General features: G+C 37.8%; 1 protein-coding gene across 6 annotated transcripts in view; it reads left to right on the top strand.

Moving 5' to 3' along the window:
* The window catches only part of LOC117214165 (myb-like protein X), a 62,306-nt gene that overhangs the window by 23,465 nt on the left and 21,156 nt on the right, over positions 1–17,685 (top strand). For all 6 annotated transcript variants that reach the window (XM_033460015.1, XM_033460016.1, XM_033460017.1 and 3 more), the window contains one exon: positions 10,710–10,765. In XM_033460015.1, the coding sequence (XP_033315906.1) occupies positions 10,732–10,765 (34 nt within the window). In that variant the 5' untranslated portion in view covers positions 10,710–10,731. The remainder of the gene's footprint in view (positions 1–10,709; positions 10,766–17,685) is intronic.

Below are 17,685 nucleotides of genomic sequence, written 5' to 3' on the forward strand. Positions count from 1 at the left end.
ACTTCATTACCACCACTTATATAAATATTCGAAATCAACGGGTTTTGAACGATAATTTTATCGTATGGTTGGCTAATTGCCGTTATATAATTGTATAAATTATTACATAATCATATAGATACACGTGATCTAAATGAGTAATATAGTTCGCGATTTTGAAATCTTGCATACCTAGTTTTAGTGAAATTTTATTTGTCTTTCTTACTGAAGCAAGATTCATGAACGCGAGATGAAATGCTCGAGCTGGAGATTATTCCATGTACAAAAATGAGTCGAGAATATGGAATAATGTTTTCTCGATGGAGATCTCGTTTTTGAGAAAACCGGGTTTGAAAATTTGCCAAATACGCGTTCGCTTGGTTAACTTGCGATATTTCGGATCCAATTTTCTCGAAAACGTAGCTCCGTCGAATTTATCATTGTTAATTTATCGCTGGAACTTGTGAGAAAATTTTTCACGAAACATTCGAAGATCGAATCAATGATCCGTGCAAGCGTGAACGTGGCTTGAGCTGCTTCGAGGACAGCGAAGCGTGCAGCGTGAATCAGGCATTACAAAATGCAATGTCCGGCCTTGTACCTCTGCTTTTCATCTGGATTCACTCGTAAGCTTCTTTTTTCGAGTTTCAACTCTCAGATTGACTTTCAACAGCTGAGGCACAGTTTCACCATCGTTACGCCTGCTCCATTCAATAAAGCCGTCAAAGAAAATGGAAAACGTCAGAGCCCTCGGTGAATCTACTTGAGACTGAATCGAACCAAACACGTTAATCGAGCAGCGTTTCAACGAAGATTAACGGAGACCGACGATTTCGTTCTTACTAGCTCGAGTATTACGTTTTTCTAACAAAGTTCTAGTTCTCTACAGATGGTCTCTGAGAGTAAACAGCTTTCTCTCGGCAAGACATGTAACAATATTTTAATTCGTGAAATGCAATCCTTTTGAAAAAGTCGAGTCGAAAATGTGGAATAAGTTTTCTTGTAGCAGGTTTCGTTTTCAAGAAAATTGATTTCTAAAATGATCGTGGCATCGTTATTACGAACTGACTATAAGTTATAACTTTTTACAATAATATATATATATATGTACTATATCTTTCGCCACATGATTTATTTATAGAAAATATAACAATTTTTTGCGGTCCAAACTTGTAATTATCTCACGTTTAACTGCTTCACGTACTAATCTTGAATCAGTTAATCTCAAAATTGAGCTGTTAACCTTTATAACGAACAAGGAGGTACGAAAATTACAGTGGGAAAGACTGATTTGTAATGCAAATGAGACGCCAATAGCGATCGAGACCCGATCAGATTTTCTGTTTAATCGTCCAATCTCGTTTCTAACGCGATATCTCTTTTACGGAGACATCTGTGTTCTATTCGATGTTAATAGATTCGGTAGATGTTTCGCGATTCGAAGATAGCTGGGTGAATTCATTTCTCGTTTGCTATATAGCGTGTCTCGCTGAAATTAAGTATCTCCGATACTTTCACTGCTATTGAAACTATTGAAAAAAGTTTGTTCGCACAAGATTATCTTGAAGAGCGATCTAAGGCCACTGATATCCTTTGCATAGTAATAATATATTTTCTATCATTTTATAAGAAATGTATAGTTTATGATAAAAAAAAAACGTTAATTCATGAAAACATTCTGAAAATTATTAACAGGGGTTTACGTTATCTTATTTTATCGTCGATAACAATGAAAATAATCTAGACGTTCGATTTCAATGAGATACCCTGTGTATACACCGATACACTACAGTAACTCCATTCTCCGCTACGAGGATTTCATTTCCTCCGTTGTCGATTTCGAACGAATTCCTTTGGCTGGTCGATCTAATCTGACAAAATAGACACTGACAGAAATACGATGGGTATCGAAGAAGCTTCTTCTCATTCGATCATTCGTGAAAGTATTTCTGTTAAGCGCACGGTACCATGAAGCTGCTAGTTTGAAAAAATACAGCGACTGTGCATTTAACAATGAAAAATTACATTCTTTATTGCGAAAACATCGGTGTACATGGGTACTGTAATCAAACAAAATTTTATGCATTTTGCAACCCGGCTATGGAATCATCCAACCGTCGTCCAAATCTTAATCTTAACTTTGGCGAAGGCTTATGGTATCGACATTTGGAGGGTTGATTTTACCCCTTCAATTTGAGTTAAAAAAGCTTGCAGCCAAAAATGTTAGCTGTTGGTTGCGTTAGCACGGCAGAAGCGTGAAATTCGTTAAACTTTCAAATAGTCTAAATGCAGTACCATTTCTTGCTAAAGGTTCGAAGCCTAAAGTTTCTGTACGGTCTGCAACACATTTTGTGGCTCTGTGACGATCATGGCCAGATTACATAGCCGCGAGGTTCCTTTAGGAGAAACATAAAATTTCACGATTATGAAGTTTAAAGTCTCTTGACCCCGGAATGCTTCGTAACTATCCTGCAACTTCTGATTCATCTGGTTAAACGTTCTTATTCATCGGTCTTAAGATAGAAGATTCCGATAAATCGAAGATAGCTATCTTTCGAGCGAGTGAGTAGAAAATAGGCAATCGTTTCGAGAATCGTGAAATGCTCGTATCACTAGAAGATGCGCAGCAATTCCAAGATCAGCGAAATGAAATGGGTAACGGAAGACGGCAAAGTATGGAATAGAAGAAAGCAAAGAGCGAGCTGGGCTCTGAAGAACTCTGTCTATTACACACGACCTCGTTTACACCGGCGTTACGTGGGCGTGCAGTACTTTGTAACAACATGTAAACGTCGCCGAAACGATCGAACGTGTTTCGGCTACAGTCGTAAAGAGAAATTTACAGTATCGTATGAGAGTTCGATATTCTTTACGATTGACATCATCGATCCGGCCTTTTCAAAAAGGAGAAAGTGACTCTGTAATCGCTTTGAGAATTCATGTTGAGGTAACGCCCAATGTCAGTAAAAATCCAATCCCTCAAACCCTAAAGTCAAATTAGGACACTAAAAACCCAATATTTTCTCCATATCGAAAGATCATACACAGTTGCTACGAGAAACGTGCTATTGGCACGTCATTGTATTTATCGTGGCATTTACATATCAATCCGTTGACGATTAGCTCGTCATTGCATATGTACTTTGTATTACAGTATCATTGACATTATTTCTATACGTTTCTATTACTATGACGATACCGTGGAATATGTAGGATCAACTAAAATACGTATAGTAATTACTTTGAATTCTAATTTACACGTATGGTGAAAGATACATGTGAAAAAGGAGAGTATTTCATTTACTAATAGACCAATCTAATTGGTAAAATTTGTAACACACCAAAACAGTTGACACTGATTTACGTTGAACAGATTTGTAGCAGGATTTGTTTCCCTATTTCGTTGTCGAATGCATCGAAATGCGATCGAAGCGTGTCGCGACACTTCTAACGAATTCTAATGAATTCCTCGAAAGTGTCTGGCGAAAGGACGGACGATCGATTTATAGCCTGTTCAATTTTCACACGTGCATAGTAAAATAAACGAGGTTCGAAGTCTCGTAATAATAAAAATATTCGATTCTATGGTGACATGGTTATGCGATCATGGTGAATTATAATAACGTTCAGTTCGATTGGGAAAAATGTTGCAAGATCGAAAGTGTAAATAAGTTTATTTATCACGGTGCGAGCAGAAAATTGACATTTCACGGAGTCTAACATCGGGCGGTAGCTTTCGTAACCGTTTCGTAATCATTTATTCTGTTTTATTAAAGACGCGCATTAAATATGGATAATGTTACGCTGTGTGCGATCGCCCGATAGCGAATTTATTGTAACACGGAAACGCGGCGAGATATAAATGATCGGTTAACGCGGTTGGCTGATGTGGCCCTAGTGACTCACGGTGGAAGTGTAATTTCATTTCTTCGACGTTTTACATCGTAGCGATTAGAATTCCGAGTTACGCTTGGTGGTCTGTGCTTCAGATTAAATTATTTGTTGCAGAAAACCTTTAACGATAAGTATATCTGGTTATGTAGATGGCGATAAATATTACGAACCGATGGATTTAAGAATTCGAGAATTTCTGAATCAAAATGATTAGAAATTCAGGTATCTTTTTGACCAGGTATATTTTGAAATTCAAGTAGCTACATGGATTTATGTTCTTTGGAAACCAGGTATTTTTTAATTTGGATATCTAGAAATTCGGAAACCTTTTCGAATTCAGATACACAAACCGAGAGCTAGGAATTTAAATATCCTGGGACCAAATGTCTTTGGAATTTAGGCATTTTGAAATTCAGGTACGTAGCTCGGAATTTAGATACCGTGCAAGTTAAAATTCCGCAAAGCAAACGAAGAATTCTAAATTTAAAATTTTCAAGCAACTCCCCGAATTTGAAACTTGCAAAGAACCAAGAAACCAAGAGTTCAAAAATCTAATCGCACCATACACCGAAGCAGCGGATAAACGGACGAAATTATTATTCGAGGCAGGATCGATTTATCCCGTTCTTTGTGTGTTAATAAACCCGCAGAGTTCTGCCGAATTTCATTTGCTGAAAATATTGTCGCTCGAATTCCTCGACAGCGGGCATTTTGAAAGTGTAATAAGGCACACGCGAGTTAACCGTATCAATGTATCGGCGCTACGATCAACAAATCGGCCATTTAAGAGCGATCGAACGGAGAACGGAGATTTGTTTTGTATGTGTAACAATTTACATAATCTGAGTCTGCAATCGCTGGTCTAGCGGGGGTCTAGCTTCGATCAAACGTAAGGGGAAAGCCGAAAGTTTCGTTACAATCGTCCATTTTTCTTTTCGTTGGCTCTTGCACATGGTGTAAGCATAACGCGCAGAGTTGTGTATGGAAATAGTTACATTATCGTAACGCAATTTCTCTTGTCGCTACGTATTTTATAATATCTCATTGTTCCTTTACGATTCACATCAGAGTATTGTCTTGTTCGGCGAACAAAATATTTTGTTCGCATTATTTAATTTGATAAATATCTCAGTTGTAGGTTTTTGAAAGTTTAATCAGTCAGGTACTTAGAGATTTAGATTGGAATTCAGGTAGTGCGAATTGGAATTTAAGGACTTGGATATCTTGGTAACTTAAATACGATAATATTTGGGAATTTAAATGGATTAGGATTATTTGAAATTCAATTATTTTGGAAATTTGGATTTTGAGGCCTCCAATATGTTAGTAACTTAAACAATTAGAACTAAGATGTCTTGGGTATTTGAATATCGGAAACTCAATTCTTTATAATTTGATTTATTATTGACAAACGACTTAAGGACTTATACCGGTCCTTTTACTGTTACTTTTACTATTTCCTTGGATTCTCAGAAGTTAAATTGTATGAAAATATCACAGCTGAATGAAGAAATTTTTTTCGTTGAAAAACATGGTTTTATTCTTATTTTCTAGAACGTTTATACATATTCAATCGATGATCCAGATCTCCTCGCTTTCAACGTATTCGTTCTACGTGCAATCGCAGTGAATCAGCTCGAAGGATGGCTGGTTGAGAGCAGAGCGAATCTCCATTCTCTTTCTGACATCGCGTTGGTCTACGATTGCCGATTTCGTAGCACGATTCCACCTTCCTCGGACGTTATGTTTCAATTCGAGACGATTTTATGGAAAGTGAAAGCAAACGCAGCATCGTTTGCCAGTGATCAATTAGTCTTTGTCTAAATCGTACGATTCCCACGATGCGGGAGAGTAACTAGTCCATTTCGAGATCGAACGAATGTCGATCTAAATAGCCCATTGCAATTCTAAATATCTTTCGTCATAGAAACGCTGTTATAATTCTAAATAGTTTCTTGATATTCCATGGTCGATGAATTTTGCAAGACGCGCGTAATTTACGGATTCAAATATTTGGCATTCAGATAGTTCGAGAATTTAGGTATTTTCAAATCTCAAATATTTGGATGCTCTGGAAATTAGAATATTTTAAGCTGTCAAATCTTTGAAATTCAGGTAGAATTGGAATACATATATTTTAGGTTTTCACATATTTAGAATTTTGATGGCCTGCGAATTAAAATATTTTAGGCTTTCGAAAGCAAATTCCTAAAAGAAAATTTACTTAACAGAGACATGTCTAAATATCCAAAATTATATTTATATTTAGTACTCTAGTCGATTCATTTTCTATCCGGGAATACATCGGGAAGAATTTCATCCACGCGACGATTCATCCTTCTTTCTTACAACTTTACGTAACCAGTTAATTATCGCTGGGTCGATCGACTCTTCGTCGTGTTCTTCTTGCCTAATCGATCGCTATCGCGACGATACTCGGTCAAAAACATGAAAAGTCGAGCGCGCAGCTTTCTTTCTAGCCCTGAAGGAACACCTGTGTCCTCGGTTTATGTAAAAGCGCAACGATTGAACGAGCTATCGACGGAGAAAATCTTTCTAGAGCACACGGAATCCACTCGGGGATACATAAATCAGCCTCGAGATCGAGAGTTGCGAATCGAGGATTCTAGATCCGCGGATGAATGGATCGTGGACTACTTCTGTTTTCTTCGTTTCAACGTAAAATATAGTAAATAGCCAGCAAATGTATAAGAAGATTAACGTATGATAGCTTTAGATGTATCGTGATATATTTTCGTTAGAAAAATAAAATTGGAAAAATGAAAGTGACCGTAGTAGAACACAGCGATGCGAAGATCAAGCAAATGATTTAGTTCTTAATCTTGCACGTCTCAATTTTCTATTTCCTAATCTTCGATTTAAGGGTTAAGTCGTAACTCACATTACGCGTCAACGACACCTGTCTTTGTCTTAGGAAAAAAAATCTTTCTTCGTAAAAAGCGTAAAAATTTGCAAACGTTTCCTCGAACAAATTAACATTTCACCGTTCCATGGCTATTTCAATCTCGACCACATTACAATATTCATAACAGCGTCGTTAAGTGTCAAGGTAACGGCAACGGAGGATTTATTTGCCAACGAATGATTTAAGATCCTCCTCGAGCGCATCCTCGACTTTCTAAAACGATCGATCGACTTCGTCCCGGCACACAGAGTCATCACGAACTCGCCCTCGCTACGTTTCGAAGAAAACGATTTTCCCGAGACGATTGAACGTGTTACGTTATAGTCGAGTGGAACAATCCCTTTTCTGAACGGAGAACGGTCCTCGTTTCCGCTCGTAGATCGATCGACCGGATATTGCCCGCGGCCTCGCGTGTCGATCCTCGTCCTCCGTGATCTAGATCCTCCGGTGCATTCAGACGTTGTCCCCGTGGCTTCGCGCAGCTGGATTTCGGTCTTCGACTTTCTAATGCGAATTTCGAGTTTCGAAGCACTTTGTACGACTGAATGCTATTTGATTCAAAATGTATCTAGGTCAGATTAGATTAGCTTAAATTAAATCAAGTTAGATAGATTAGCTTAGGTTATGACGATAATACGTTAAATTTGATTAGATTTTTAGGTAGGTAAAAAGTTAAGGATTCGTGTAACAGCTTAATTGCAATCATCAATGAGACCCGTAATCAATTACGAAACGACCTGCTTAGAGGTTCTTTACACGAATTCACCTGCACATAATACAGTCGTCGCTAGTCAAGTAGCCTTTCCAGACGTCCTTGAATTTTCTACTTTTAAAAATAGAAAGGGAAAAGCAGAAAGAAATATTTACTCGGTACGGACATTTTTACATGTTTCTTCTCTTTGATCCTTACTGAAATAGTAAGTAGCTATGTAACAGTAAAAATGACTGGAAAGTACTATACTTTATATATTCCTAGCGAACTGTATTAGCAAACGAGTTTGATATCGTTGGAAAGTGTTTGATCCGCTACCAGGTCTAGTGAAATTACAGCGAGTGAAAGAAGCAAAGTTTTTTAGTTTATTTAAGTAAAGTTCCGTTCTCAGGTGTGAAGTATACAGTGCACAGGAATTATATAAACTGCGGTGTGGAACTTTGAAGTAAGATTTGATCAAAAACTGTTAAGTAACTCGAGGAAGAATATCGTAAAACAGGCAGATGTAAATCATTGTTCATTGTAATGAACTTTTATGTAAGGCAAAAAATTAAATTCCATTTTTTTTTTATATAAGACGAAAAATGATCATTATACGCAAGCAATACCAAAAATTCGTTGTACGAAAGCTTACCCGACGAATGAAAAGAGCGTAAAATCGTTTGTAATGAGAAAAGTAACCATATGATTATCTGGCAAGTATCCAAAGGCGTGGCATCGATCGTTTTTAAACTGTACAACGTTCGCGATACAGAATCGGGGAAAGTCGTTCGCCATGGAAACGAGTCACGGCCGATGTGCCGGTTTTACGTAAGGTGAAAATCGTCTTTAAGGCGAAAGAGGATCGCCACGGATGCAAAGGAAAGAAAGAAACCGTGCAACCATGCATACGATCATATCTTGCATGAATCACAATTTTCACATAACTGCACATTTCCATTTCTCCCCGGGACAACGTAAACGATTCTTTAAGCTCGTGTATATTTACTCGAAATCTATCAAATGCTTACATTCGCGTTACTTCTTTGTCCTAAGAAGACGACAAACCGACGAACATTATGTTACATTTTCCAAAGAAAAGGTTCCCATAAAACTTTCATATAAAACTATCGTATATAGGAAATCTATGAAGAACTTTTTCATTAATATCGAAAAGACAAAATTCTGCAAATCCGTCAACTTCTTACGTTATCGTTGCTTCTTCGTCCTTAGAAAACGACGAATTACCAAACAGTATGTTACGTTTGATATTAAAAAACTCATTTCTCAGAGTTTATCAAATTTTTAAATTTTTGGTTCCACGAGGTCGCGGTACATGAAATTCCCGACGAGTCCTCGACGAATGGTTACGGTACAGGAGACGAAAGAGCACGGCTCATCAGGAATTGTACGCACGTTAATGGCGGCCGTGTTCCTCGATTTCGTATTCACCACGAGGGCCGCGATCGACCAAGACGTCGGTGGACGTTTTCGTGACGCGCTAAGCGAAACAAAATACCACAATCGGGTGGTTCATTCCTATTACAAGATCTGACGAAACTTTACTTGACTTTGTTGCTCTCGCTGGATCCCTCCATTCTTCGTTTCCAACGTTCCTTTCCCACATTTATTCAATGACGATCATTTCACGGAATTTATTTATTACTCGTTCGAGCGCTTCGTCGATTGTAAAGCAAATCGGAGTTATCGATAGTTGTAGTTATCGATGCATTTGACGACGTTTGACATCGTTGGATCTTCAAGGTTTTCAAAAAATGAAATGAATCGAATTATACGTATATGAATGTAAGCTTTAACGATAGAAGTAAGATTAATGATAATTTTGTACTATGAAAATGATGCGATGGAACGAACTACGTGTAAAGAGCATCGAATCAATTTTGACATGAGATAGGAAGAGATTATTAATTGGCTCAGTACTTAAGCAAGGATCGCGAAAACGGGGAAAAGAAGTCTGCCGTGCCAGAAACAATTCCGTTGGCCGTTTTGTGGCTTGCAAAGAGGCACCGTTACCCGCTCGTGTTCCTACGTGCTCGACCTGAATTAATTCCGCTGCAACGCGGCCATTGTGCTCCGACGAGGACTTTCGAGTGCGCCACCGTTGATCCACTGCACATGTTCGAATTTTATCGATCCGAATGATCGAAGCTCTGACTTCCAGTGGCTTCGTTTAACCAGTTAGACGAAATTTCTTTTCTACCCTAAATTTTCTAGTAGTTTGGTACTCTCGTGTAGCTTTTTATTTGGTCCTGTTTGAAAAAGTTTGAATCCTGTTTGATAAAGTTTGGAGCAGTTTGAAGTAGTGGCATGTTAGATTTCGGAGTTTGAACAAGTTTGAGAATTGATCTAGGTGTGCTGAATGGTCGATGGATTATAAAGTTGGTACTTTTCTGTAAACGCTCGATGTTTGTTCTCTTTTTCTCTTTTATTGTATTTCATCGAGAATAAGGAGCATTTACTAACATTGAAAGATTCGTTCAAAACGACTACTCGATCGCTGTTTAGAGAACTTCGCTAAATTATGTGCTTCGCGGATAGGTTGCCCAAGAGCAGTACAATCGCCACAATTATCCGCGCATTTCACGTACGATCGGCTTAAACGTGGTCTTTCATAAGACTAATTGCTTTTAATTGATCGAACGGACGCAATGTTCGGGCAGAATCGAGGGATCGATCAGAAAATTCCCGCTTTTCAAGACTGACGAATGATAGATGGCAATAATGCAACGCTAAGAGATGCTAATTGCGGCTAAATTGCACGAAGGCGTACAAGAATCTCTGAACAAAGTAAATTCATTCCTATCCGCTCGGAAACTTTACGTATTCTCTCTTGAACCTGACCAGTACATCTTTGAAACGTGTATTTTCATCTACGCTATCGCAGATCTCAATCTCTTCTCTATTTGAAAGAATAATTTCTAAATAATAAATATTTCAAATAATGTTACACTTACTATATGACAAATAATATATATATATATATATATATATATATATATATATATATATATATATATATCAATTGACGTTACGTTATTTATTACAGAATAAATTCGATAAATTTATATCCAATGTTGAACAAACATTTATTAATATCCACTAATTTATACTTTAATAATAATACCGTGAGAAAGTAAAATAAAATAAAATTTTTGCCAGAAATTTAATCACTAACCACGAAAAATTCTTCTGTTTCAGGCTGAAGGAATTGATCGTAGCCATGAACCTCGCGCTGCATGGATTTTTGTTGCAAGGTGAGTCTCGTCAACCTAATTCTCTCCTATCATCTCTCCTATCAATCTAATTTACCGATTCGAAAAATTCGAAAGAAAGATGTTACCGTCGATTTGCCAGCAACAAGTTTAGTGGAAATTTCGAGTAAAATTCAACTCCCCTCGCGAATCAATCGTTGCCTCGGTTGCACGCATGTGGTCGAAATAATGGAATGCAATATGGTGCATCGCGGGAACAATGCATCCGAGGAGGAATACGCAGCCTCGGATCGAGGGTTGACCTAACTCAACTTGCCTCGTTGCATACGAGGTCCTCGAAAGTCGGAGGGAAACCGAACAATGCGTGGAGGAAGTGCAAATGGCATGCAACTGGCTGCATGGAGTGCATGCACTGCATCCTTCTGTACTTTATCGCTCTACTACCTTCCATTTTCTTTTTCTTTTCTCTTTTTCACTACGTTCACTACGTACGTTTCAATACCATCCGTTAAATTAAATGTTGTTCTATCGTCGTTATCACCATTGATGGTGGAAGAACATCTCATAACGAACTTTTCTTATATTTTATACTTTTAACCTGTGATAATAAGTATCATCGGAAATTGACGCATCTGACTTTTTCATATTCCGTATATTTAACCTGCGTAAATTTACGTTAACCTTTACGTTTAATCGGCGGATATAAGATACGTAAAAATTGTAAAATATTTGCCAGTGTCTCAGAAATTCAAGTAATTTTAATCGACATGTCCAATTAATGATCGCGCCGATCGATCCTAGTTGGTAGTCGCAAGGGAGAGAAATGAAGAAACTAATGGCAGGTTCTTGAGCAATTAGCGTTGCCTGGACAGAATGGCGTATGTGTGCACCGAAACTATTCGCGATTCTTCCGCCGTACGAGATTCTCTCCTTTCCTCCCATCGGCACGATTCATTCGCGATTCTCGTATCGTGGCCGACGTACGGTCTCGTGTTTACGTTCACGTAGGAAACACCTTGACTCGACACGAAAACCCAGTTAGTATCGCGATACACCATCTACACGCGAAGACGTGCCTCGTGATATCTACCACCAATTAGACACGTTTTTTGAATAATTTAATTACTTTGCTAGAATTTTTGATTAGATTAAATTTCCTTTGTTCCTTTTTTATTTTGCATTAGATATTGAATTATGCTTGTAGGATCAATGAAATTTTTTTTTAATATACCCGTTACTACGTCGTATTTTTCTTTCACTCTTACATTTGAAAACTGTTGAAAAAGTCCTCGATAATACAGTTTAAACAAAATACTCCGAAACCGAATTCCTCTCTAAACGAAAATACGTACTTCTCAGTCATCCTCCCACGCTGTTTGCTAAAAAAAATCCCTGTGTGGTATAGTATACACGCCTTAAACCCAAATCAAAGGCTTACTATTCTCCACGAGAAACATTCGAGACTCTCGACAAGGCTTACAAGGAGGAAGATACATAAGTCGATTCACCGGAGACGGACGCAAAGGATTTTCTGGGAAGACAGGAGGATGTACGAGCCGCAATAAAATCGCAAACAAGTGGACGTACACTGACGTTCAAAAGTTTGGAATTTCTACGCGTTCTATAGAACCAGGAATTACCTTAACAGCTTTAATACCTCGGAAAATTCTTCGATGAAGGATATTTTGGGAGAAAATTCTCAGGGCTCTGTCTCCGAATTTCACTATCTCAGAAAATTCTTTGGTAAAAGATACGTTGAAGAATTCTTTCGACAAACAGATTTTCTCGAGGTAATAAAATTGCCAGGCGATCGAACGTGCCTACGGATTCTATTCTAATTTCCTAGTTATTGATTTATCGTTAACTTTTGTGCAAATTAGGCAATACTCGAATACTGTTACTTCGAGTCGACTTATGAACAGTAGTGTATACGAACGTCCCACGTGGTTCGACCGCGATGCATACGTTTCACGGACGGATGTCCCACGAGGCTGCATTCCTTGCCCGATGCAACTTCCATTTAGCTCCTACGTGAATGTAAATACGCTTGTACAAAGGTGGATTCGCACGTTTCACGGCTGGTGGTCCAGAGACGCGACTCTTCCAACACGCAAATGGCGAGTGTAATGAATACAAAGCCTGCCGTTTGCGTCCAGACCAGGAATTTTATGTGTCGTTCCTCGGGGATGGCTTGTTTTAGTGTTCAAAGCTTTGACTATACGTATCCTGTATTTCTCGACAAGGCAACGGCGGTAGGGTTTCTCGTGTTGAGATTAGCAATGTCTATGGAGACTGGAATTTAGGTACTTTGGGCGTTTCAGATATTTTACTTCAGCTTTTAGATATTTTAGTCGAAAAATTAGTTGGAAAATATCGAAACGCACATGTCGTTGTAACATGCGTACATTGTAGGGAATGGTATAAAATCACTTTAGACAAATGCTCATTCGTCATTAAGAGAGAATATTTAAAAAAAAAGAGAGAATTAATTGTTTCATGGGAGATAGATTATCTGACAGTTTGAAATCAATAATTCCGTAAAAATTTCAATTTACGCTGTCGTAAGACTTTCTTGAGGCGTCCCACGGTTGCATTTCTACCGAAAGATGAGCGAAAACCGCCCCCGCGGTTACTACACGAATGCAATAATCAATGAGTCATTCGTTGTCTACGAAACTCACGACTGCTTGCCTTCTATTGGCGATCTGTTCGACCTCTTTTAAGGTCGTTCGTACGTTTTCTCGTTACGATGCTCTCGTTCTGCGTAGATTGATCATCTTCTTAGGACCATGTCCTTAGATATATATAATTGCAAATACATCGACAACATTTGGAGCAAGTTTGTAAATGCAGTGGCAGCCAGCGACTCGATTAACGAGATTTCAGACTGTTCACAATTCTGTCAAGGAGATTTTAAAGGAAATCACACAGTGACCGACAGAGTACCGAATAAATTAGCAAAAGGATCGATTGGATTAGAAACGAAGTCGTAACTTGATCTAGGGAATCAACTGGAAAGCTATCAAAGAGATATCCGATACGGTTATAGGTTGACGTATATTTCTGAGAATACAGTTGCAAATTGTCAATGCAGTAAGGTTCAGCGAGTATAAACTCGCAGTGATTAATGGATTCGTGGGTAGTGAAATTCAGTAATGGATTTCTAATCGTAAAACAGATCGACTCTTGTTTTGAAACAGACTCTGATTTCGAAATTAGTTTGGAAGCCTAATGATATTTGAGATTATATCACGACCATGCTTATAGCAGCGAAGAATTATTTTGCACCGATAGTCAACGAATCTAAACGATATATTTGTTTTACCTCGTCTTGAGTTCCTTTTTCCAAATTGAACACCGCATAAGAGTACTAAAATTGCAATAACAAACGTTCGACCCTATTATCATGGAGAGAAGAAGTACTCGTCGATCGAAAAGAAAATGTCGATACACTGTTCGTTTGGCATTTCGAAGCGGAGTTATGATCCATTTTCCTTGGTTTGGAAAACGCGGAAATAGACTGGTATCTTTTCGATCGTTCGAGAAATATTCTTCCGCATTGTTCACGCTTCTGCCTGGAAGCGGCGTGCCACGCAACCCGGTTCGTTCACCATCGGGCAGGGACTTTCTTCTCTCGATCGCGATACGCCGCGATCAACGGTGCTCGTTTCCATGCGTGGCGTCAACGCGGCGCACGCCCTCGCATCGTAAACGTACAAATGATTCAACCATTTGCGAATGATTCATTCGCGACGTTGTTCGCAAATTCGTGCTGTCCATCATTCTCCTGTCTGCTTCATTTCGCTCACCATTTTGATACTTATCGAATGGTACAGCGAATATTATAGCGGTGTTATATTGCGAATATTATAGATTTTGAGAATTCGTATCTTCTATTCCTTGGATATCTTAACTTCTAAATGCATGTAATTGAAACTTAATTGCATAATCAGACTGCGGATATCGCGAATTCAATATAAATTCGACGTAACAAACTCGTTTCAACAAGTTCAGTTTTATAGATTCAATTGCATGAGTTCTACTTTATAAATTTGATTCAAGAAGTGTAATGTATCAAATTCACTTTCTAGATTCAATTTTATAGACTCGGTCTTATAAAATAGCTTTTGTACATCCAGTTTAATAAATACAGTTTATAAAATTCGACTTAGAATTCCCCGAATACAACTAAAGAAATGTGATCGAACAATGTTCCTTAAATGGTTAAACATTCGTTACGTAAGTAGACATTATTGCAAAGTATGCATTTCGTTAAACTTCTGATTACTCACACGCAAAAAATAATAATTTTAAATAAAGAATATTTGATAGTAGGAAAAATTAGCAAATTTACTGATGCACTATAGCTGTATGCGTTGATATAAACGGAGCTCTACTTCTTCTTCTTCTCCTGTAGAATCTCCTACTTAGGATTATATAATCACGCATAATGTGCGGCCATTAATCGAAAGGTCGTCAAAATTGCGACCCCGGTCGCGGGTAACAGGCCTAGAAAGTCCAGAGAATTGTCCAGTCACTCTATAAATAACCAGCACGCCGCATATTAGCAGAATTTTGCATAACGACTCGAGCGAACGAAATAATTGACTTTCGCTTTTGCGAAGCCATGCTGATTTTACCTGCACGCGATCATAATACCGTCAAGTATAATCGCGTTACAATGGAGTATCGATTGTCCGTCTAATTAGAGGATCGAAGTAAAGTTTAATAATCGATCGTTAGGCTTTCAGATACGAACTTCAATGTCTGCCGAAATCGCTTCGTAGCTCGTTGAACTTGTTAAACGTGACTTTTAGGTTAAGTTTTATAAGGTGATTCACATATACGAAGAACATACAGAACGACTATGACGAGTATATTATTTTTGTTTAATTAGGCAATCGATGTGAAGTTTAATCACTTATTAGGCTTTGATACATAAAGTACAGCGTCTGTTGAAATTATTGGCTCGTAGCTCATTGAACTTATCAACTTCGGTTTTTAGGTTAGATTTTATAGGGCGATTCATATGAACGAAGCTTACGCAGGATCAATATAGTAAGTTTGTTTTCGTTGATTTTGTGAAATGGAAAAATTTTCGTATTTTTTGTATTTGTCCGCTTGATGTTTCCGCAATTACTTTCTCCGCGATCATTCGATAGATATAAATCGGATTGGATAGGCGTTTAATTAAGTAAAATGGTACAGGAGCTTTTTTCAATGATAGGTCGGCCTCGAAATACGATCCTGTAACGATCATCGTCGGCGTACTTAGTTAACCTAACAGATTCACTTCCTTGCCAATTAGACGCGACACGATTTAACGCTTGTGAATTTCGCAAATGCTATCCACTTGTAAACGTTAATCGTTGCAATCTAGACACACTTATCTTAATACTGAGATCTGACTTTAAAATTCTGTATATTGATACGTATAATCTTTCACATCGGTGGTATTTCTTGATCTTACGCGTGTACAAATCTATTTGAACGGAAAGTTAAAACGATTATCCTATTAACAAAATTATTCTACTCATAAATACTAAACTAGCGATTATTCTATTAACGAATCCTGAACTATTAATTATTCTGTTAATGAAGTTATTCCGTCAACAAATCCCAGACTATCAATTATTCTATTAACAAGATTATCCCTTAATTATACATCTACTAATAAATCCTCAACCATTAATTACTTTACTAATAAAACTGTCGAAAGATCTTCAAAATCTCGTAAAATCCTCTTAATCTTATTCCAGCACTCAAAATATCAAAGATTTAAAAATCACGTTTCTCTCATCTTTTCTATTTCCTTGAAAACCTCGAATCTAACTTAAACGCGTGTCCTTAGTAATTATACATCTTAAATTAATTTGGTCAATCTTTTTAAAGATAAAGCAGCGTAAGTAGTACACACACATATATATAGCGTCTTTTATGAGGAGCCGCGTATTTTCTGGAATCTCGTTTGGCTGAGCACACTTTTCTCGACTTTTCTCGTCCCCACCTCGAGCACAGTTGGCTATCCTGTTCTCGCCACCTGGTTGTCTGACTTTTCTTCTTACGTAACCGCGTAACTGCGGCGCAAGGATGCGGTTAGACCTTTCGAAGCGTGTCTCTGGCCGATGTCACGTAAGACGCGAGTCAGTCAGTCACGATCTTAATTTCACTCTCTCACGTTGTCGAATAATGCCCATCATTATGCATCGATGCGATTGTATTTCGGAAATTTTGTCGAGAAACGGATCTTCCATATTTTTGTATCTTTTTTTTATTCTTGAGGTTTTCTTTCAAGTTATTTGATACAGAAATTGAAATTGAGCACACGAATGTATGTACCTAATTTCTGTGTCAAATAATACAACATTGTATCACGTAAATGCATGCATGTAATTATTCTATCGAATAATTTGAAGAAAGCCTGAACCATTTGAATCATTTCTAAGTTGAAGAACCGTAGTTTTTTCTTTTAGATCCTTGTATGTTATTCTTAGCATTCCAAGACATGATTAACTAATGCGTCCTTATGATACTTTCAGTATTGTTTCGTGACCCACTGTGTGCACGTTACCATTTTAGTGACGTAGGTAATTGAAGCTTTTGTAACAATGACGGCCGATATTTTGTCATAAACTTATAATGAAATTAAAGAAATTTCCTGAAATATTCTGTGCTCTGTGTTAACGGGAGCTGTTAACAATTATCATAATAATTTATAAAGACATAAAATAGGATCGCAAAAAGAACTTCTAAATACTTAAAAATGAATCGTACAACACAGCTTCTCCTTTCTACCAATAAGCAGATGGAAATAAAATCGTAAATCAATGAAAACCAAGTCGTCTTAATGAAATCGAAATTCCTTCGAAGAAATCAAGCGACGACTGTTTTTCCGGGCAAACAATCTCTGGGCTGCGTGCCTGTAATCGTGCGCAATTATATAGACTGTTAAACATGGCGGT

This window comes from Bombus bifarius, unplaced genomic scaffold (assembly GCF_011952205.1).
Source record: "Bombus bifarius isolate JDL3187 unplaced genomic scaffold, Bbif_JDL3187 scf7180000009200, whole genome shotgun sequence".
Taxonomy (NCBI): domain Eukaryota; kingdom Metazoa; phylum Arthropoda; class Insecta; order Hymenoptera; family Apidae; genus Bombus; species Bombus bifarius.